This window comes from Narcine bancroftii, chromosome 2 (assembly GCF_036971445.1).
Source record: "Narcine bancroftii isolate sNarBan1 chromosome 2, sNarBan1.hap1, whole genome shotgun sequence".
In the NCBI taxonomy this organism is placed as follows: domain Eukaryota; kingdom Metazoa; phylum Chordata; class Chondrichthyes; order Torpediniformes; family Narcinidae; genus Narcine; species Narcine bancroftii.
Window position 1 is genome coordinate 99,104,069 of NC_091470.1, and position 23,308 is coordinate 99,127,376.

General features: G+C 47.3%; 1 protein-coding gene across 1 annotated transcript in view; it reads left to right on the forward strand.

Moving 5' to 3' along the window:
- LOC138752907 (dedicator of cytokinesis protein 5-like) overlaps nt 1-12,185 on the forward strand; it is a 158,296-nt gene extending 146,111 nt beyond the window's left edge. The window contains 3 exon segments of the mRNA XM_069915516.1: nt 4,884-5,016; nt 7,388-7,509; nt 11,288-12,185. Coding sequence (XP_069771617.1) covers nt 4,884-5,016; nt 7,388-7,509; nt 11,288-11,398 — 366 coding nt within the window. The 3' untranslated portion in view covers nt 11,399-12,185.
- Nucleotides 12,186-23,308: the final 11,123 nt, after the last annotated feature.

Genomic DNA, 23,308 nt, shown 5'->3' on the forward strand with positions numbered 1-23,308 from the left:
GCTCCTTGAACTTGACTATTGCACAAGCATATACGGAATATGGTCTGTTCAAATGCTCTGAAAAACTGGAAATTTATCTGTATAAATGTGCAACGTCAGCCGCACAGCAGACTCCCTTGTGGTGAAATTTGCTCCAGGTGGCAGTGTCTCTTGCTGCAATGGAGTTCTCATGCTTTGCAAAGCAACAAGAAAGCACTTGGCAGTTATACTTTGTGATTGTTTGTCAAGTATACACAGGATCACTTTACCATTTACGATGTCCTTATCCAAGGACAGTTCCACTTGCTGCAGTTTCCCAGTTACGTTAAACACATTACAACTTGTAGAGAACTATAGAAGACAAAAGGACCCTCAAGGCCCAAGTCAAGCACCTTCTTCGCTATCCTACTGCCCCAAATCTACCCATCCTACCCACACCCTGTTATTTTTAATTTCAATGATACCAGCACAGTAGAAACCCATTGCAGCCCATGCCACCCAATTAACCTACAGACCCGGTACGTTGTCAGACACTAAGTATCTATCCATGGAGAGGTTGTAAACTGGATTTGTAATTGGCTGAATGGGAGAAGACAGAATGATGGTGGCTTCTCGATGGTGGCTTCTCAGACTGGAGGTCTGTCATCAGTGGTGTGCCTCAAGTATCAGTGCTGGGACCATTGTTGTTTTTGGTCTATATCAATGAACTGGATAATAATGTGGTCAATGGATCAGGAAGTTTGCAGATGACACTAAGACAGCAAGGAAGGCTTTCAAATCTTACAGAGGGATCTGGTCCTGTTGGAAAAATAGGCCAGAAAATGGCAGATGAAATTTAATGCAGAAAAGTGTGAAGCGTTGCATTTTGGAAGGACAAACCAAGGTAGGACATACATAGAAAATGGTCGGGGACTGAGGAGTGCAGAGGAACAAAGGGATCTGGGAATACAGATACAGAATTCCCTGAAAGTGGAGTCACAGGTGGACAAAGTTGTGAAGAAAGTTTTTGGCATCTTGGCCTTCAAAAATCAAAATTTTGAGTACAGAAGTTGGGATATTTATGGTGAGGTTGTACAAGACATGGGTGAGGCCAAATTTGGAGTATTGTGCACAGTTCTGGTCGTCAAACTACAGGAAGGATATCAGTAAGATTGAAAAAATGCAGAGAAGATTTACTAGGATGTTGCTGGGTCTTCAGGAGTTGAGTTTCAGGGAAAGACTAAACAGGTTAGGACTTTATTCCTTGGAACGTAGAAGAATGAGGGGAGATTTGATAGAGGTTTACAAGATTATGGGATGGAAGTGGTCTGGAGGGTTATGGAATGGGAGCCAGTCGATGGGACTAGCAGAATGATGATTCGACACAAATTAGAAGGCCTGTTTTCTGTGCTGTTGTGTTCCATGGTTCAATGGTTTTTGGAAAGTGGGAGGAAACCAAAGCACCTGGAGAAATCCCACGTGAACACGGGGAGAACATGCAGACTCCTCACAGACAGCACCTGATTCGACCCCAGGTTGCTGGCGATGTACTAACCATGCTGCCCTTCCTCGTCGGACACCCTTAACCTTCCACCAGGTTGCACCACACACTACCAGCAGTTAATCGACCAATACACCGTCTTCGGAAAGTGGGAAGAATCTGGAGCAGCCAGGGTTGGGGGGGCAAAGGATCCATGTCACCCAGGGAGTCACAGGGAGACCTCCTGAGGACAAGCTTGAATCCGGGTCATTACCTGTTCTGCCACTCTGTGCCCCTCCTTGTGCCAGTCTGACTGGCCCTTGATCGGCATTCAGCTGCGTGGCTGGGGTAGCAGTGATGCTGATACAATCCCACAGACTTCAGCGCGGTACCAGGCCATTTCCGCCCACGAGCCCGCACTGCCCAATTACTCCAAATTGACCAACATCCCCTGGTACATTTTGAAGATGGGAGGAAAGCAGAGCCTCCGGGGAAAACCCACGCAGACACGTGGGGAACGTACAACCTCCTTACGGACAGCATGGGATTTTAAACCTGGTCACTTGCACTGTAACAGCGCTGCGCTGACCACTACACTAATCATGCCACCTCTCGCTTCTCAGCGCCACAGGATTAGACCTCCCATTTTCAATGGGGGGGGGAACAGCACATTTAAAGGGGGTGGGTCACAGACTAAAATCCATAATAAGCCAGGCCCACAACTAAACTTGACTCCTTCCACAGGGAAGGTAGTCCTCAAATCTTTGAGCAGAGCCCTAAGGACCATCGCCAGATAAAAGCACCTCAGTAGGCCAAGCAAAAAGAAAGGTCGTGAATGGCTGGTTTAGAGGGTCAGCCCAGGCAGTACCTTACACCCCCAGTGACTCCGGTTCAATCCTCACTTTGGGTGCTGCCACTGTGGAGTTTCCACATCCACCTCTGGGTGCTCTGCTGTCCTGCAGATTGATTCAGCCGCTGGGCATTGCCTTTCGATCCTGGGTAGTTGGGAGGAGAAAAAGTTTCAATCAAGGTTAGCATAAACTGGAAGGGCTGAATGGCCTTGCAGATCAAAACAAGATAAAGATTCCTGTTTCTCTGCATGAGCTGCTTTGCATCCCAGTCACAAAGAAGCAATGATGATATGCATCCAAGGGTTCTGAAGGAAATGGCAGAAGTTATAGTTGATGCATTGGTGGTCATATACCAAAATTCCTTGGATTCTGGGCAGGTCCCGGCAGACTGGAAGACAGAAAATGTCATGCCACTTTTTAAGAAGGGATGTAGGCAGAAGACTGGAAATTATTGGCCAATTAGCTTGACGTCTGTAGTTGGAAAATTGCTTGAAGCTGTCATTAAAGATAAAATAGTGAAACTTTTGGAACGCAAGGGTTCAATCAGACAGACGCAGCATGGTTTTAGAAAGGGAAGATCTTGTTTGACAAACTTGTTAGGATTCTTTGAGGATATAATGGGTGCGGTGGATAGAGGGGAACAGGTTGATGTTGTATATTTGGATTTCCAGAAAGCTTTTGATAAGGTGCCGCACAAGAGACTTATCAGTAAGGTACAGGAAAGTGGAGTCCGGGAAGTATATTGGCCTGGATTGAAAATTGGTTGTCTGACAGGAGGCAGAGAGTCAGGATAATTGGGAGTTTTTCAGGTTGGCAGAGAGTGGTAAGTGGGGTGCCGCACGGGTCAGTGTTAGGCCCACAACTGTTCATCATTTACATTGATGACTTGGAGGAGGGGACAAAATGTGGTGTAGCCAAGTTTGCGGATGACACCAAATTGAGTGGAAGAGCAAATTGTAATGAGGATATGGAGAGTCTGCAGAGGGATATAGTTAAGCTTGATGAGTGGGCAAAGGTCTGGCAGATGGAGTACAATGTTAGTAAGTGTGAGATTATCCATTTTGGCAAGAAAAATAAAAGAGCTGAATATTATTTAAAGGGTGAAAAACTACAGCATGCTGTTGTGCAGAGGGACTTGGGAGTGCTTGTGCATGAATCACAAAAAGTTAGGTTGCAGGTGCAGCAGGTTATTAAGAAGGCAAATGGAATGTTGGCCTTCATCACTAGAGGAATTGAATTCAGGAGTAGGGAGGTAATGTTGCAACTGTATAAGGTACTGGTGAGACCGCACCTGGAGTACTGTGTCCAGTTCTGGTCTCCATATTTGAGGAAGGATATTCTGGCTTTGGAGACGATCCAGAGGAGGTTTACTAGGTTGATCCCTGGGATGAAGGGGTTGACTTATGATGAAAGATTAAGTCGTCTAGGATTGTATTCGCTCGAGTTCAGAAGAATGAGAGGAGATCTTATAGAAACATATAGGACTATGAAGGGTATGGATAGGATAGATGTAGGAAGGTTTTTTGAGCTGGCCGGGGAAACTAAAACAAGAGGACACAGTCTCAAGATTCGGGGGAGTAGATTTAGGACAGAGATGAGGAAAAATAGTTTTTCCCAGAGAGTAGTGAATGTTTGGAATTCTCTAACCAGGGAAGTGGTTGAGGCTGCCTCATTAAACATATTTAAAATTCGGTTAGATAAATTTTTTCATGCTAGAGGAATTAGGGGATATGGGGAGAAGGCAGGTAGGTGGAGTTAGGTCATAAATTAGATCAGCCATGATCGTATTGAATGGCGGAGCAGGCTTGATGGGCCATTTTTGGCGTACTCCTGTTCCTACTTCCTATGTTCCTATGTAAAACCATCTGTGGTTAAGCCATTACTGTTGCAGGACTCCTGCTAAACATGTATCTTTACCTGAACCTGACGGTTTCTCGTCAGGTGAAATAAATGGATTGTTGTGGAGTAAAACATGACACTGTGGTTGAAATAAAAGCACGATGCTGTAGAAACTCAGCAGGTCAAACAGTGTACTTTATATAGCAAAGATAAAGATACGTAATTAACGTTTCAGCCTTGAGACCTTTTTGTTGATTTTAACATACAGCATGGTAACAGGCCATTTTGGCCTACGAGTCCATACCACCTAATTTAGACCCTACAACCCCGGTATGTTTCATACGGGTGGGAGGAAATCGGAGCCCCCATGGAAAACCCACGCAGACACGGAAAGAGTGTACAAACTCCTTGCAGACAGCGCAGGATTCGAACCCCTGTCCCGATCGCTGACGCTGTAAAGGCATTATGCTAAACACTATGCCAACTGTGCCACCTAAGGTATGAGGAATATGTAGCCAGGTTCCTGAATAAAATGGTGGGGAGGAGGGGCAGGGGGAGGAGCATGGTCCTACAGGCAAGGGGTAATAGGTGGATAAGGGAGGGAGGGCACAGCAGTAAACAAGGGGTGGGGGGGGTTGGCTCTATAATGAATGGAGAGAGAAGGGGATGGAGAGCTGAAGGAGAGAAGACAGTGATGTTGTAGGACAAGGTTTTTAAACTACAGGTCACCGGAAGTATCTTTCTCTGATTTACAGATGTCAGCCCTGAGACCCCAGCGACCAAAGAGCCTTCAGTTTGGGGACAAACGTCTGCCGTCGTTCCAGATCTTCTCCCAGCTGACACACTCCTCACCACAGAACACCACACCCACCAACACAAAGACCTTGAGTACGTACAGTGAGGCAGACACCTCCAATCCACTGAGAGGTTCTGGGAACGTGTAGCCAGATTTAACTCAAACCAGCGCAACCATTCTCCGCACCTTCCCAGCACCCCTCAGCCCATACAATCCAAGTTGACCATCTGAGATGGTCCCATTTGCCTGCATTTGACCCCCATCTTTCCAATGCTGTTCTATCCACGGACAACAAAGATTTTGTTTCCTGAATACTTTTGGGTGTATTTTATGGATTTTGGGCTGCTGATCACGAAAATCACCTTAAATTTTTCCTATTATATTTTTTAGATGTGACCTATTTTTGTAATTTCTTGTCATATTTTAAGTCTACTCGTATATTGGCCATAAAGCAAGCGGTTTTACTCAGTTCAAGCATGCCTGGGCATGCACCCAGTGCAGGTGCTAAGCAAATATTGTCTGAGGCCTGGGCACTCTTAGTCAGGATAGATGCAGACAGGCTATAAAAGCAGCTCACATATACAGATGCTGTGCATTACATTGATTATAGATTGAACACATGTTCTTCAGGCAATAGCATAGTGAGTGTACTTGACAATAGCATTTATTATCTTCAGGAAGATTCAATACAACAGAAATGTCTCGTCATTGTTGCAACAGCTGTGATACATTCTGTTACACCTGTGGCGAGTTTACGCTTAAGGCTCAAAGACACAGCATGATGAGAAAGGAGAGGGTTAACAGCTAGTGATAGTGTAGCTAGGTTTTACAGCATTCTAGTAAGGCGGGCATGGCAATTCAAAAGGACCAATAAGCATGACAACCAACTGTAGGAATTTTCTCTGAACCAAGCAAACGAGCAGGTCTGATAAGAGGCTGCCAATCATCTGTAGCAATGAAATTTGTACTTAGTAGGAATTGCATTGGGTAAGAATGTATTGTGTGAACTTTTGATTGGGGCAAATGTAACTCCGCCCATATTTGAACCAGACAAAGGGAAAGCTTTGCAACACATGTTCAGTTTTTCTCTGCCAGCTTTCATAGAGAGAGCATTTCTGTGCGGATCTGTGCAGATAACTCACAGTTCTGCAGAATAAAGGAAGTCTGACCAAGATGAAAGTTTTGGTACCATCATTTCGTAGAGTCCACTGAAAGAACTGGAATCCACATTGACTGCACTTATTAAGAAAGCCTATGAGCTCTACTTTGCTTGTAAAATTGGTGACCAAGACAAACACTGGGCTCCTCACATTTATTGTGCAACATATGCCGTCAACCTGAGAGCTTGGCTCAGAGACTTATTAGGCGATTAAACATGCCAAATTCAATTAAAAAAAAGTTAATTTAACATTCCTCTGATTTCCTACGTGGTCCAGAACATCTGAAATTAGCTTTGTGTTCAGTTTGAAGTTGTCTATCACAATCCCCAATTTTCTTTCAGGAAGCAAATCTTTTGGTGGAAAAAAATTGTTAGTGTTATTTTTCAAAATGTCGTCATTGCTCCAGAGATGGAATCAAATGTCTCTCTAGGTTTAAGAGGCATGAAGATTAGAGGCTGGAGTAAGACGCAGATAGATGCAGTCCTAATGGGATTGGTGTAATTGGGCAAAAAGGTCAGCATGAATGTAATGGGTTGAAGGGCCTGTCTCTGAGTTGTACAGCTGATTCCCACATTGGTCAGACCTGCTGTCTCACAGCACCAGAGGCTGACCCCAACCGCCTGAACTGTCTGTGTGGAGTTTGTGAGCTCTCCTGGTGCCTCTAGGGGTTTCCCCCACCCAGCTCCTCTGGCTGCATTTCTCTTTATTTTGCTGGGACCAGCCACTTAAACCCATGCTGCCTAATTATACCCAATTAACCCATTTGTTTGAAGGGTGGGAGGAAAGCAGAGCACCCAGGGAAATCCACACAGGCAGAGGGAGAAGGTACCAACTCTTTACAGACAGCGCAGGATTCGAATCCGGGTCACTGTGGCGTAATTGTGATCACAAGGTATAGGTACAGGAGGAGTCCCACTGGCCCTTCGAGCCTGCTCCGCCACTCTAATCATGAGCTGACCCTTCCCCTAGCCCTACTCCCCAGTGTTGTGCCACAGACTTTAATTGGCTGCTGTTAGTTTTTGCGGAGAGGTAGAAGTTGAGAGGAATACTGGCGGAATAAATGGGATTAATGTAAAATGGACACCCGGTGGTCAGGACAGACTCGGGACTGTTTCCGCGCTCTACAACCATGGGAAGGTTGGAGCTCTTTCTCTAACGTCCAATCTGATCTGCGGGATCAGGCAGCCCCTCGACAAGCGGGGGGGGGGGGGGGGGGCGGGTGTTGAGCGTCATGTTTGGACGGAGAGCAGTGATGAGAGTTGTGAGGTGCTGGACTTCAAAAGAATCTCTCTCCCCTCTCCAGGCCAACCTATGCTGCAGACTGACTCAAAGGTGACCAACAGCCAAGGCAACACCAACATCCCTCCGCCGCCACCTCCCAAGAGCAAGCCTTGCGAGAATGGGAGTCAAAGGGATTCACTACAGGTAACACACGTCACTCCACCATAGCAGAACCCACTGAAGTTGCTCAGTATTAATTCACTGGAGAACTGAATGGCAGGTGGGTCCTGGATCAAGAGGAACAACGCTCACCATCAGAGCTGGGAGAGTCCAGCTCGGTGACACTGCACAGAGGGGGCTCTGAGAGAGAGAGAGAGGAGATAATGGAAGAGAGTGTGAGGAGGAGGAGCAAAGTGATAGGAGAATGTAGAACAGGGGAAGAATGAAGGTGGAGGAAGAGGGAGGAAATATTCTAGGAGCCATGATGAAAACACGTAAGTCTTGCAGACATGAAGTAATAGGTGAGTAATGGAGGGAGGGCACACTAATGCCAGAGAAACTCAGCAGGTCAAACAGCCTACTTTATGTGGCAAAGATAAAGAAATAGTAATATCCTCGTTATCCAGGGTTCAAGCAACCGGCATAAAAACCATAGAAATTATAGGGAAAAAAATAAGAAAGTTTAAAATCATCGTCCCCTTGCAGACTGTTCACCAATCCACACAACACCCAATCTCAAGCAACCAGAAAATTCACTTATCCGGCATCTACCGATCCCCATAGGTTCCGGATCCTAGGGGTTTTACCACTATTTCAGGCTTGAGCCCTTCATCAAGGTATGAGCAAAATGTAGGTAGGCTCCCCGAACAAAACTGTTGGGTGGGGGTGAAGCAGGAGAGGGAGAACTGTCCCACAGGCAGGAGGTGGATACAGGAGGGAGGGCACCCCAGCAAACGAGGGATGGATGCTCTGTGAATGGAGAGGCAAGGGGGTGGAGAGCTGGAGGAAAGGAGAAAGAGGGATGGGGAAGGGAGGGAGAATGGGGAGGGGGCGAGCAGAAACCGGAGAGGACGATGTTAATGCCGTCTGGTTGGAGAGGGCCCAGACGGATGTTGCTCCTCCCATTTACAGGTGGTCTGGGTTTACCAGTGCACGAGGCCATGGGTAGACATGGCAGTGCAGAATTGAAATGGTTGGCTGCTGGGAGACACAGAATTGAAAGTGAGGGAGGGGTGAGAGAAGAGATGGAAAGTTGATGGTTCCATGACCCCACTATTGATCTTTATGATAGACTGTTGTTGGACAGCGGGGACTAAAGATGAATGTCCAAACAGACAGTGGTTGTGCTTGGTCGATGCCAAGTCACTGGTTATGAACAGGTTAAGTGGGGTATAGAGGCCACATATCAGTGTGTGAGGATGGCACTGCAATAGTCAAGAGCTTAAGAGCAGCAGGGATGACAGATGGGGAGCAGTACTAGTGAGAGAGACTCCCCACTGAACTTTTTGTGTGATAGACACACAGCGCGTTAACAGGCCCACAAGCCAAATTACCTTCAATTGACCTCAACCCAGTAAATTTTGAAGGAGGGGGGGATCCGGAGCCCGCAGTGGAAAACCCACACAAACATGGAGAGAATGTACAAACTCCTCACAGGCAGTGCGGGATTCGAACCCAATAACTAGCCCAGCTCCCCCTCTTCCCCATCTCTCTAACTCCTTTCCTCCAGCACTCCCCCCTCCCACCCACCCCCTTTCGCTGGTGCACCCTCCATCCCTTATCCACCTATTACCTCCTTCCTGTGGGACCATGCTCCTCCTCCACCCACCCACCATTCTGTTCGGGCGCCTGCCGACATTTCTAAATGTTTTAAACAAAATATAGCATGGCAACAGGTCCTTACTAATCACAGAGCACCAATGGCATAGGTATCACTTAAAGTGGGATGTGAGTGGAAAGAAAAGGGTTGAGAACCACCGTCCTAAAGCCTCAACGCTAATTTGCTCAGACCTTGAAAGGCTCAACATGCATCTTTTGCTAATATAAAGGACCCTGTACGATCTGCTGAGAGTTTACTGAGATTGATGGATTCCTGACCCCTTCCCCACCCACCCCGACCAGGGGATGAGGGGAAAGACCAGGACCACCCTGTTCACCCTGTTGCCAAGAGATGGAGCAAGAGAGAATAAAGTGTCCCCGCCCTTCGCTGTTCTCAGGACAGGAGGAAATGAGGCAAGGGGCAGCCCAGACCCGCAGCGGAGGGGGAAGAGTGAAGGGGCAGCCCAGACCCGCAGCGGAGGGGGGGGTGGATGAAGGGGCAGCCCAGACCCGCAGCGGAGGGGGAAGAGTGAAGGGGCAGTCCAGACCCGCAGCGGAGGGGGAAGAGTGAAGGGGCAGTCCAGACCCGCAGCGGAGGGGGAAGAGTGAAGGGGCAGCCCAGACCCGCAGCGGAGGGGGAAGAGTGAAGGGGCAGTCCAGACCCGCAGCGGAGGGGGAAGAGTGAAGGGGCAGTCCAGACCCGCAGCGGAGGGGGAAGAGTGAAGGGGCAGTCCAGACCCGCAGCGGAGAGGGAAGAGTGAAGGGGCAGTCCAGACCCGCAGCGGAGGGGGAAGAGTGAAGGGGCAGTCCAGACCCGCAGCGGAGGGGGAAGAGTGAAGGGGCAGTCCAGACCCGCAGCGGAGGGGGAAGAGTGAAGGGGCAGTCCAGACCCGCAGCGGAGGGGGAAGAGTGAAGGGGCAGCCCAGACCCGCAGCGGAGGGGGAAGAGTGAAGGGGCAGTCCAGACCCGCAGCGGAGGGGGAAGAGTGAAGGGGCAGTCCAGACCCGCAGCGGAGGGGGAAGAGTGAAGGGGCAGTCCAGACCCGCAGCGGAGAGGGAAGAGTGAAGGGGCAGTCCAGACCCGCAGCGGAGGGGGAAGAGTGAAGGGGCAGTCCAGACCTGCAGCGGAGGGGGAAGAGTGAAGGGGCAGTCCAGACCCGCAGCGGAGGGGGAAGAGTGAAGGGGCAGTCCAGAACCGCAGCGGAGGGGGAAGAGTGAAGGGGCAGTCCAGACCCGCAGCGGAGGGGGAAGAGTGAAGGGGCAGTCCAGACCCGCAGCGGAGGGGGAAGAGTGAAGGGGCAGTCCAGACCCGCAGCGGAGGGGTAAGAGTGAAGGGGCAGCCCAGACCCGCAGCGGAGGGGGGGGGGGTGGATGAAGGGGCAGTCCAGACCCGCAGCGGAGGTGGAAGAGTGAAGGGGCAGTCCAGACCCGCAGCGGAGGGGGAAGAGTGAAGGGGCAGTCCAGACCCGCAGCGGAGGGGGAAGAGTGAAGGGGCAGTCCAGACCCGCAGCGGAGGGGGAAGAGTGAAGGGGCAGTCCAGACCCGCAGCGGAGGGGGAAGAGTGAAGGGGCAGTCCAGACCCGCAGCGGAGGGGGAAGAGTGAAGGGGCAGTCCAGACCCGCAGCGGAGGGGTAAGAGTGAAGGGGCAGCCCAGACCCGCAGCGGAGGGGGGGGGGTGGATGAAGGGGCAGTCCAGACCCGCAGCGGAGGTGGAAGAGTGAAGGGGCAGTCCAGACCCGCAGCGGAGGGGGAAGAGTGAAGGGGCAGTCCAGACCCGTAGCGGAGGGGGGGGGGGTGAATGAAGGGGCACCCCAGACCCGCAGCGGAGGGGGGGGGTGAATGAAGGGGCAGCCCAGACCCGCAGCAGAGGGGGAAGAGTGAAGGGGCAGTCCAGACCCGTAGCGGAGGGGGGGGGTGAATGAAGGGGCACCCCAGACCCGCAGCGGAGGGGGGGGGTGAATGAAGGGGCAGCCCAGACCCGCAGCAGAGGGGGAAGAGTGAAGGGGCAGTCCAGACCCGCAGCGGAGGGGGGGGGTGAATGAAGGGGCAGCCCAGACCCGCAGCAGAGGGGGAAGAGTGAAGGGGCAGTCCAGACCCGCAGCGGAGGGGGGGGGGGGGGAAAGAGGGGGAGCGAATGACTGGTCTGTCTGTTTGGTGTTTTGCAGCCAGCTCCACCGCTACCCGAGAAGAGCTCTCCGCGCCCCCCGCCTCCACCGCCGAAGGCCCGGCAATCTCAAGCGACCTTCCCTCGCGGATTCTCCCCGGGATCCGAATAAATCAGGATTCTCTTCGGGGTGGGGGGAGGGGGGCCAAGTCGCCGTAGTCGGCGGCCAACAGTGACCCTCGCAAGCCCGTCGAACCGGGACGAGGGTTTCACTCCGGATGGACCCCGCGGAGCCGAAGCTCGGCGATCCGGCCGTCGGGGCTTCGCTGCGCTCTCCCGCGACCTTGTCGTGGGGGGATAACGTGCGCGATAGACCCAGCCTACAAGCAGCGGCTGAGTCCACGGGCGGACCCCGAGAACGATGACAGGAGAGGTAACCCCCTGCCCTCAGAAACATTTGGCCGAACTCCAGAAGGATGTGGGGGGGGGGGGGTGAAATTTCAAATATACTGGGGGGAGAGAGGCTGTGAGCAGCTTCCAAACATTTAATTACAGAAGGTCTTCTGATCAATACAAGTGACGCATTAAATGCAAAAGGAGCACGTTAACATTGATTTAAGATTTTTGTCTGGAAGAACGTTGCAACTTATGACATGAGTTGAAATAATCCTTGGGCTTGCCATGAATGGGGTAATTTCCTGACTAGGTGTAGGAAGCTGGGGAAACAGTCCCCTGCCCAAAGACCGTGAGGTTTTGCTTTTCTCCACCTAATGGGACACCTGGAATCCCCAAACTGTGACCTTTCCTTTCCACACCTTCCTCCCCTGTCAATATATAAAGACCAGCTTGAGGGCGGGATTTACTCTCAGTACCTACAATCTCCGACTTGTCACCTGCGAGACTGAAACTAAAATCTATAATTTTTTTTAAATAAAGCGAAAATATATGTAAATATAAAAGATTGCGCTTGGTGGTACGTCCACTGTGGGATCAGTCGATATCCCGGCATTGTGTACATCATAGCGTCTCTCAGTTCGCAGGATATAATACAGGTAGGGCGGGCTGTCCGGAGAGAGCGGGGCGGTGGGTTCAGTGTAGGGACTGATACAGGGCTGTCCAGAGAGAGCGGGGCGGTGGGTTCAGTGTAGGGACTGATACAGGGCTGTCCGGAGAGAGCGGGGCGGTGGGTTCAGTGTAGGGACTGATACAGGGCTGTCCAGAGAGAGCGGGGCGGTGGGTTCAGTGTAGGGACTGATACAGGGCTGTCCGGAGAGAGCGGGGCGGTGGGTTCAGTGTAGGGACTGATACAGGGCTGTCCAGAGAGAGCGGGGCGGTGGGTTCAGTGTAGGGACTGATACAGGGCTGTCCGGAGAGAGCGGGGCGGTGGGTTCAGTGTAGGGACTGATACAGGGCTGTCCAGAGAGAGCGGGGCGGTGGGTTCAGTGTAGGGACTGATACAGGGCTGTCCGTAGAGAGCGGGCGGTGGGTTCAGTGTAGGGACTGATACAGGGCTGTCCAGAGAGAGCGGGGCGGTGGGTTCAGTGTGGGGACTGATACAGGGCTGTCCGGAGAGAGCGGGGCGGTGGGTTCAGTGTGGGGACTGATACAGGGGTGTCCGGAGAGAGCGGGGCGGTGGGTTCAGTGTGGGGACTGATACAGGGCTGTCCGGAGAGAGCGGGGCGGTGGGTTCAGTGTGGGGACTGATACAGGGGTGTCCGGAGAGAGCGGGGCGGTGGGTTCAGTGTGGGGACTGATACAGGGCTGTCCAGAGAGAGCGGGGCGGTGGGTTCAGTGTGGGGACTGATACAGGGGTGTCCGGAGAGAGCGGGGCGGTGGGTTCAGTGTGGGGACTGATACAGGGCTGTCCAGAGAGAGCGGGCGGTGGGTTCAGTGTGGGGACTGATACAGGGGTGTCCGGAGAGAGCGGGGCGGTGGGTTCAGTGCAGGGACTGATACAGGGCTGTCCAGAGAGAGCGGGGCGGTGGGTTCAGTGTAGGGACTGATACAGGGCTGTCCGGAGAGAGCGGGCGGTGGGTTCAGTGTAGGGACTGATACAGGGCTGTCCAGAGAGAGCGGGCGGTGGGTTCAGTGTAGGGACTGATACAGGGCTGTCCGGAGAGAGCGGGGCGGTGGGTTCAGTGTAGGGACTGATACAGGGCTGTCCGGAGAGAGCGGGCGGTGGGTTCAGTGTGGGGACTGATACAGGGGTGTCCGGAGAGAGCGGGGCGGTGGGTTCAGTGTGGGGACTGATACAGGGCTGTCCAGAGAGAGCGGGGCGGTGGGTTCAGTGTGGGGACTGATACAGGGGTGTCCGGAGAGAGCGGGGCGGTGGGTTCAGTGTGGGGACTGATACAGGGCTGTCCAGAGAGAGCGGGCGGTGGGTTCAGTGTGGGGACTGATACAGGGGTGTCCGGAGAGAGCGGGGCGGTGGGTTCAGTGTAGGGACTGATACAGGGCTGTCCAGAGAGAGCGGGGCGGTGGGTTCAGTGTAGGGACTGATACAGGGCTGTCCGGAGAGAGCGGGCGGTGGGTTCAGTGTAGGGACTGATACAGGGCTGTCCAGAGAGAGCGGGCGGTGGGTTCAGTGTAGGGACTGATACAGGGCTGTCCGGAGAGAGCGGGGCGGTGGGTTCAGTGTAGGGACTGATACAGGGCTGTCCGGAGAGAGCGGGCGGTGGGTTCAGTGTAGGGACTGATACAGGGCTGTCCGGAGAGAGCGGGCGGTGGGTTCAGTGTGGGGACTGATACAGGGGTGTCCGGAGAGAGCGGGGCGGTGGGTTCAGTGTGGGGACTGATACAGGGCTGTCCAGAGAGAGCGGGGCGGTGGGTTCAGTGTGGGGACTGATACAGGGCTGTCCAGAGAGAGCGGGCGGTGGGTTCAGTGTGGGGACTGATACAGGGGTGTCCGGAGAGAGCGGGGCGGTGGGTTCAGTGTAGGGACTGATACAGGGCTGTCCAGAGAGAGCGGGGCGGTGGGTTCAGTGTAGGGACTGATACAGGGCTGTCCGGAGAGAGCGGGCGGTGGGTTCAGTGTAGGGACTGATACAGGGCTGTCCAGAGAGAGCGGGCGGTGGGTTCAGTGTAGGGACTGATACAGGGCTGTCCGGAGAGAGCGGGGCGGTGGGTTCAGTGTAGGGACTGATACAGGGCTGTCCGGAGAGAGCGGGCGGTGGGTTCAGTGTAGGGACTGATACAGGGCTGTCCGGAGAGAGCGGGGCGGTGGGTTCAGTGTAGGGACTGATACAGGGCTGTCCGGAGAGAGCGGGGCGGTGGGTTCAGTGTAGGGACTGATACAGGACTGTCCAGAGAGAGCGGGGCGGTGGGTTCAGTGTGGGGACTGATACAGGGCTGTCCGGAGAGAGCGGGGCGGTGGGTTCAGTGTGGGGACTGATACAGGGGTGTCCGGAGAGAGCGGTGCGGTGGGATCAGTGTGGGGACTGATACAGGCGTGTCCGGGGAGAACAGGACCTTCAAACACTTGGAAAATGGCCCCTTTTCTCTCCTTTCGCGGGGCAGAGACACTATGGATGTCTTGCCTTCCCACAGAAGTTGCATTTCGACGATCCTGGCGCAATGCAGCTGCAGTTTGGGCAACTCCCAGGATGGTGGCTATTGTGTTGGCGCGTACTGGATAGACCCGCTTCTGCCCGCAATCCACTCTGCACGGCGCTGGGCCGAGTCTAAGGTCCTGGCCAGTTGTATCGCCCGTTTTAGTGGGAGTTGATCCTCATGAGATGTCGGACATTATCGGTCCTCAACCCCGACACGTAAGCGTCCGGGACCTGGTCTTCCACACACTGGGCCCCGACACAAAGACAGTGGGGTTCCCCAAAGAGTCTATTCCCAGTGTCTTCAGGGCTCGGTTGAACTTTTCTACCGACTCACCAGTGTGCTGTTTTCTGGATGCCAGGAGGTAACGTAGACCTCCTTGATCTTGTGCTTGTCTTGCGCCTAGCTCAGCCATCACCTCTGTGTAGGTGTGCAGCTTCTGATGGCCTGGAAAGCCCTCTTGCAGATACAGGGGTGTAGGACTTTCAGCCTCTTCTCGTCCCAATCAACCACTCCAGCAATGGCCTCCAGGAAGTTGTTAAAACAATTGATTCATTCCTCGAAGTGTTCTGATGCACCCAGGACTTGGGGATCCACCTCTAGCCGATGGGGGCACAGCAACTTCTCCATTACCAGAGCTGTTAAAATTTCTGTATAATAAATTGTTGGGCACTACCAGTTGCCCCAATAATTACAGAGACAAAGACTAAGGGGAACGATAGGCCTTATTGTACAGAAAACTTCAGCTAACCCAGATCCAAGCTAGGGAAGTGCAAGAAAGGGAGAAGTGGCTTGACATTTATGGCCTGGGTCTCACGGGAAGAGTCCAGGTAAGAATGTAATCAGGGGGTGGGCTACCCCGAGCCAATTAGCACACACAATCCATACCATTACAGTCCCCCTCCTCCTCCTCATTCTCCTCCTCTTTCTCCCCTCCTCCTTATCCAGCTACTCCACACCCCACTCCAAGCTTTGAACACCTTTCTTGCTGCCCACTGTACCCCCAATATTAGTGACCTCTGTAAACTTGCTGATCCAATTTACATTATGATCCAGATCATTGATATAGATGACAGACAACAATGGACCCAGCACCTACCGTAACAATTACAGCACAGAAACAGGCCAGTTTGACCCTTCTAGTCCACGCTGAACTCCCTCGCCTACCTAGTTCCATTGACCTGCACCCAGCCCATAACTGGAAGTGCTATCTGTCTGATGTTTCTCTTGGAATAAGCGAAACAGAAAGGAAATCTGTGGTAGCCTGAAGAAAGAGATTACCATCTGAAGAACCCTGATGGGGCAAGTTTCATCAGCGATACATTGAGGTGACTAATGGTGGTACCTCAGTTGTGGAAATCCTGGAACAACAAATCTCTCTCTGCAAACCCTACAAGAACCTTCCTGAGTGGTAAACATTTACCTTTTGAGCACCAAAGCCTGGTGAACTTTATACATGTTAAATTCTGAACACAGTATAAGAATTGCCTTAATCCAGAGAACTTGGAAGAAGAAGTGAGATTGAACTGTGAACCAAAGAACTTTTCTTAAATTTACACACACACATTACATACACATGCGCTTAGAATTAGTAGGGGGTTAATTTGGGTTAGTTAAGTATAGAGATAAGTTAAAGTTTGATTCTGTTTTCATGTTTAAAGTTGATTAAAGACAACTTTTGCTTTAAAAACCACGTCTTGGTAAATGTCTGTTGCTGCTGGGTTTTGGGTTCCTTTGGGCTTGTAACACAACCTTGTCAAAGGTCCACGTAGACAATATCCACAGCCTTCATCTACTTTTCAGGTAACCTCCCCCCCCCACCAAAAAAAAAAGAAACTCTACAAGAATGATTAGACATGATCTTCCACGCATGTTGACTGACCCTAAACAATCCCTATCCATTCAATGAATTTTCCATCTGGCTTTGAGAGTACCCATTAACGTCATCAATCTTACCAGCCTATAATTTCCCAGAGCCTTGCTCAAATATTAGAACAGCATTTAGACAGGGTCTTTTTATATATATATATATACATTCAGTATGGTTATGTGAGAAAGTTAAACCCTTCTGGAATAGAATTATGGAATTTCAGGAGGGGTTGTTTAAATTTAAGCTTCCGTTAGACGTTTTAGTATTTTTGTTGGGATATATTAAAAAATGGAGTTTGAAATTTAAATTGGATAAATTTCAAATTGTATGCATTCGGTTGGCCTTGGCAGTAGTGAGAAAATGTATAGCTATAACTTGGAAGAATGAAATTGAATAAAATATCTGGAGATGGCATATGGAACTGCATCATGTATTCCATTGGAAAAGATCACTTAAAATTTACATAATAAGTATGCCTTTTTTGTTAATGTGTGGGGACATATATGAAATGTATGGGTTTAAATATGTAATGATTGATTGATGATATCGAACATGGCTAGGGTGGTTTGTTGTATATATTTTTATTTAGTTTGGGGTTGTAGGGGACAGGAGGGAGGTGGGGGAAGGGAATATATATGGGAGAAAATTATATATATTTATATTTTGTATTTTATTACGTGTTTTGATTTGGATTTTAAATATTTGCTAAGGTATTAGCAAATCGATTGGCTAAATTTTTACCTAAGTTGATACATGTTGATCAAACAGGTTTCATAAAGAATAGATATGCTTCAGATAATATTCTTCGAGTGATTAGTTTGATTAATAAATATCGACATTGCCCTGACCATCCGATGGTGATATCTCTTGATGCAGAAAAGGCTTTTGACAGAGTTGAGTGCAACTTTTTATTTAAAGTCTTAGAGAAATTTAAGTTTGGTCCTTCTTTTATTGGTTGGATTAAAGCTTTATACAATAAACCATAAGTTTCAGCTTGCTTTTGTATATTTTGCTTTATCCGTAGTGAAAAAATGTATTGCTAGTACATGGAAATATGCAAATATGATTGATATTAATAGATGGCATAATGAGATGAAATATCATTTAATAATGGAAAAAATTACATATGTTTCACATGATAATGATAATTTTTTTATTAATAAGTGGCTGTTATACTCAGAATATTTACATTTCAATTTATATTGATTAGATTTTAATATGTATATTTAACTTTTTTTAATATCCTTTATTTTATCTTTTTTTATAGCTCTCCTGAGGAGAGTTGGCTGAAGGGGGGGGGGGAATTTTTTTCTTTTTCTTTTTTTTATATATATAAAAAAATGTTCATGTTTAATTGCTGTATATATCATATAATATTTGTTTTTTGAACTTATAAATAAAGTTTTTTTAAAAATAAACCAATAACCAGGGTATTGACAAATGGTCAGATCTCAGAACCTTTTAGATTAACTCGTTCAACTCGTCAAGGTTGTCCTTTATCACTGGCTTTGTTTGCGTTAGTAATTGAACCTTTAGCACAGTTGATACGACAAAATATACAGATACAAGGTATGAAAGTGTTAGATGAGGAGGATAAAATTAATTTATTTGCTGATGATGTTCTGGTTTATTTAACAAACCCAGCTCAGTCACTTTTACATTTGAAGGAATGTTTAACACAATATAGATCTTTGTCTGGATATAAAGTTAACTGGGAAAAAAAAGTGAAATTTTGCCAATAAGTGAAGGAGATTATTCAGATTATAAGAATATTATTAATTTGAAGTGGACTGATCAAATTAAATATTTGGGTATAAATGTGGATGTTGATTATCAATCTTTATATAAATTAAATTATGTACCGTTAATGAAAAAGATCAAAGCTGATTTGATTAAGTGGAAGGATCTTCCTCTAAATTTAATTGGAAGAGTAAATACAATTAAAATGAATATTTTTCCACGTATACAATATTTGTTTCAGTCAATTCCGTGTTTACTTAATAAGAAATTTCTTCGAGATTTAAATAAAATGGTTAGGGAATTTTTATGGAAGGGTAAATTTCCAAGAGTAGCTTTGAATAAGCTAACCTGGAAGTATGCATTAGGGGGATTACGCTTACCACATTTTCAAAATTATAATGAGGCAGCTCAATTTAAATTTATTAGTTCATTAATGGATTTGGAACGGTCCCCTAGTTGGGGTAAAATTGAGATGGCAAATATTTCTGAATTTGAAATACATCAATTTTTGTTTCGGTGGAATTTAAATTTATTACAACAACATAATGTGCTTATACTAAAACATTTAATGAAGTTATGGATGAGGAAAAATAGGTGCTAAGGGTAAATTATTGACTTTAACACTATTATATAATAACCAACTTATTCCTTTTTCAATATATAATCAATGCTTATTACATTGGAAATCTAAAGGTATAAAAAATTTTGGGGGATGTTTTTTTTTTTTTAAATTTTTTTTTGGGGATGTTTTAAAGACAGTCAGTTTTTATCCTTTAATCAAATGAGGGAAGATTTTGGTATTAATGAGAATTCTTTATTCGTTTATTATCAATTTCGATCCCTAGTAAAACAAATATTTGGTAGAGATATGATTTTACCTAAATTGACTAAATTTGAATCTTTTCTTTTCTTGTACCAGTAAAGGGATATATTTCATTGATGTACCAAATATTACAGGAAAGTATGGAAAAAAAGGGATGGAATAGATCTAAGATTAAATGGGAAAAGGATATTAACCTTACTTTTTCTGCAGATGATTGGTTATATATCTGTCATGATGGTGTTACTAGATCGATAAATGTTCATTATGCAATGATTAATTATAATTTTTTACAACAATTGTATTTAACACCTGAAAAGTTTTTAAAAATATATGGTTTTAGTGAATCATTCTTGTTTTAGGTGCGGTAATTCAGTTGGAACTTTTTTTTCATGCTGTTTGGTTATGTGTACATATACAATCTTTTTGGAAAGCAATTCAATTGTTTTTGGAACATTTGTATAAGATCAAAATATCTCTGGATCCGACAATATTTTTGTTGGGTGAGTTGAATCCTTTGAAAGATTTGGGATTAGACAAATTTCAGATTGCTTTTGTATATTTAGCTTTATCAGTTGCAAAAAAATGTATAGCAAGTACATGGAAAAATGCTAATGTGATTGATATTAATAGATGGCATAATGAGATGAAAACTTGTTTGGTAATGGAAAAAATCATGTATGTTTTACATGATAATTATTCTTTTTTTCTTAATAAGTGGTCTTTATATTTAGAATATTTACATTTAGATTTACCTTGATTAGATTTTAGTAAATATATTTCAGTTTTTTTTTCTTTCTTTGGCTCTCCTAAAGGGAGCTGGCTGAGAGGGGGAGGGGGGGGGGTTCTTTTTTTTTCTTATAAAATTTTTTTATCGTTCATAATATGTACTTTTTTTACTGTATGTAATAACTTTGTTGAACAAATAAATAAAGTTATGAAAAAAAAGAAAAGATAACTTAAAATTTATGTAATAAGTATGCCTTTTTTGTTAATGTGTGGGGACCATATATGAAATGTATGGGTTTAAATATGTAATGATTGATTGATGATATTGAACACGGCTAGGGTGGTTTGTTGTATATATTTTTATTTAGTTTGGGGTTGTAGAGGGAGGTGGGATATATATGGGAGAAAATTATATATGCTTATATTTTGTATTTTATTATGTTTTGATTTGGATTTTAGATATACAAAAAAAGAATAGCATTTAGCTATCCTCTAAACCTCTGGCCCCTCCGAACTTTAAGAGGGTTAAGGTTAGGTTGTCCCTTCCTATCCTTTTGCTCTTAATATAACCCTTGGCATTTTCCTTCACCTTTGTCTGCCAGATCAACCCTTTAGCCCTTCTGATTTCATTTTAAAGTATGTAATACGACAAATCAAACTGCAAGGCATCGTGGGCAAGTCAATGTGCACCGCATAGACATTCCCAGTTCAAATGAGTGCCTGGGGGTGGGGGGAGAGGGAACAACCCTCTTCTTCTCCCTCTCCTTCTTTCCCCTCTTTCTCCTCACTCTACCCTTCCCTCCTCCTCCCCTCTCCTCTTCTTCCTCCATCATCCTCCCTCCCCCCTCTATACATATACACTAGTATACAAGACGACTTATGCTTAAGACAGCTCACAGAATTTTCACTTAAAATGTAGGGGTTTTTTAAAATTAAGAAATTAAATAAATTTTTTTTAAATGTAGGTTTGGAGCTATATTCACTGTTTAAGACGACCCCAAGTTGGGCACTTACCACTGAGAACTTACTGCTCCAATAGTCCTTTAACCACCATCCCACTGCCAAGTGGAATGATGCTGTCACAATATTTTAAAAACAAATTGGCCAGTAAAAGATTAAATTCTCTTAAAATAAACCCCCATCCACTCCTTTAACAGGCCGTTTAGAGCCAACGATGGACAGGGCGGATCGACCCCGCTGGGGAAGCGCTGAGACTTCACTGTTAATGTTCAGATTTTATACTTGGTGTATAAGACGACTCTTTTTTAAATTTTAAAAATTCAAATACCATCTTGAACGTCGACGTACGGTATTTTCTTGTTTGTTCCTTGCTGCCTGTACAGGTGCTTCCCGACTTACGATGGTTCAAATCCGTACTTTCAATTTCAAATTCCTATCCGTCCCCCACACTTGTGATGTGCGGTACGCTACACTCACACGATGCTGGCAGTGGCAGCATCTCGCGAGGGTATCATACGGCAGACACTCTCGCGATGCTGACTCAACCACGCTCGCAGCCGCTATAACGATCACGGAAACGAGTGAAACTGTCGCTTTAACACCCTCACCGTCCAGCAATTAATTTTAGTTCAATGTTTCAAACATTCTTCAGGCCCAGTGTGCTTTCAGCTGTGTATATTAATGGTTTTTTTCAGTGCGGAATGAAGGTCTTCAAAATTTAATTTTAAAAAACGGTAGGTGCGGTATAGTCAGGGGGGTCTGTGTTGAACACTTTTACAAGACTTCTGACCTTTCTGCAAAGTGCTCACTCAAAGCTCATTGAGAGGTTTGTTTACCTAAAACAATAGATGGGAGGAGAAGACTAATTCCTATTGTTTTTTTGCTGGCAAAAGTGGTGGCTGGAGATGGAGAGAGAGACACAGCTGAAATAAGCAGGAGAAGCTTGTTGGAACTGAAACAGAAGTTCCAAAGCAGTGGATGGCTGGAAGTGCTATCTGTCTGATGTTTCTCTTGGAATAAGTGGAACAGAAAGGAACTCTGTGGTAGCCTGAAGAAAGAGGTTACCATCTGGAGAACCCTGATAAGGCAAGTTTAATCAGTGAGACATTGAGGTGACTAATGGTGATACCTCAGTTGTGGAAATCCTGGAACAACACATCTCTCTCTGCAAACCTACAAGAACCTTCCTGAGCGATAAATATTTACCTTTTGAGCATCAAAGCCTGGTGAACTTTATACATGTTAAATTATGTGCACAGTATAAGAATTGTCTGCACCAGAGAACTTGGAAGAATGAGACTGAACTGTGAACCAAAGAACTTTCTTAAATTTACACACACACACACATTACATACATGTGCGCTTAGAATTAGAAGGGGGTTAAGTTGTGTTAGTTAATAGTGATGTTAAAGTTTGATTTTGTTTTCATGTTTAAAGATAATTAAAAACAACTTTTGTTTAAGTAACTACTTGTCTTGGAGAATGTCTATTGCTGCTGGGTTTTGGGGTTCTTTGGGCTCATAACACTAGATCCAAAGTGTCCCCTCACACACACGATTCTGTCCCAGATACAAATAAACCAGCTTTAATGTAACCCAGGGTTAGGACTAAGGAAAAGTGCAGAGATGCCGGTGGAACTCAGCTGGTCTCGCAGCGTCCATGGGAGGTAAAGACACATTACCGACATTTTGGGCTTGAGCCCTTCTTCAAGGTACAAGCCAAGTGCAGGCAGGCACCTGAATTAAAAGGGTGGGGTGAAGGAAAGGAAGGGCAGAGGGGGAGGAGCCCAGACCATAAGGTAAAGGGATAGGAAGACAGGTTTGCAGAGGACGACAAGCCCATTCCCCCCCCTCCCCCACCCCGACATTCACTGTAACAGAGGTCTGCTTCGGAAATCCTACTTCACTCCTGGCCTCAAGCACTGTTGCAGTCACCATGTGGGTCTCTTTCAGGGCAGCATGGCGAGCACCACACTCTTTCCAACGCCAGCCACCTGGGTTGGAATCCAGCACTCTCTGTGAGGAGTTGGTACATTCTCCCCGTATCTGCGTGGGTTTCCTCCCACCCTTCAAAAATGACCCGGGGTTTGTAGGTTAGTTGTGAATTTGGACAGTTTGGGCTCATGGGCTGGAAGAACCTGTTACTGTGAACCCACACTGGCAGTGGGCGACTACGTTCAAGGGGCTTGCCCCAGAGTAGAGACTGGCTGAAGAGGTGCTAGGTAGCAGAACCGGGATGTGGCAGGGGTGCTGAGAGCCTGGAAGGCTTCCTGATCATGTTGAAGGTTGGGATCTTGAGCTGTGGTCGCCAATGGTTGGGACTGGACTCTGTGTGGCCCATGAGCCCATGCCGCCCAATTGACCTACAAGCCCTGGTACGTTTTGAAAGGTGGGAGGAAACCGGAGCCCCTGGGG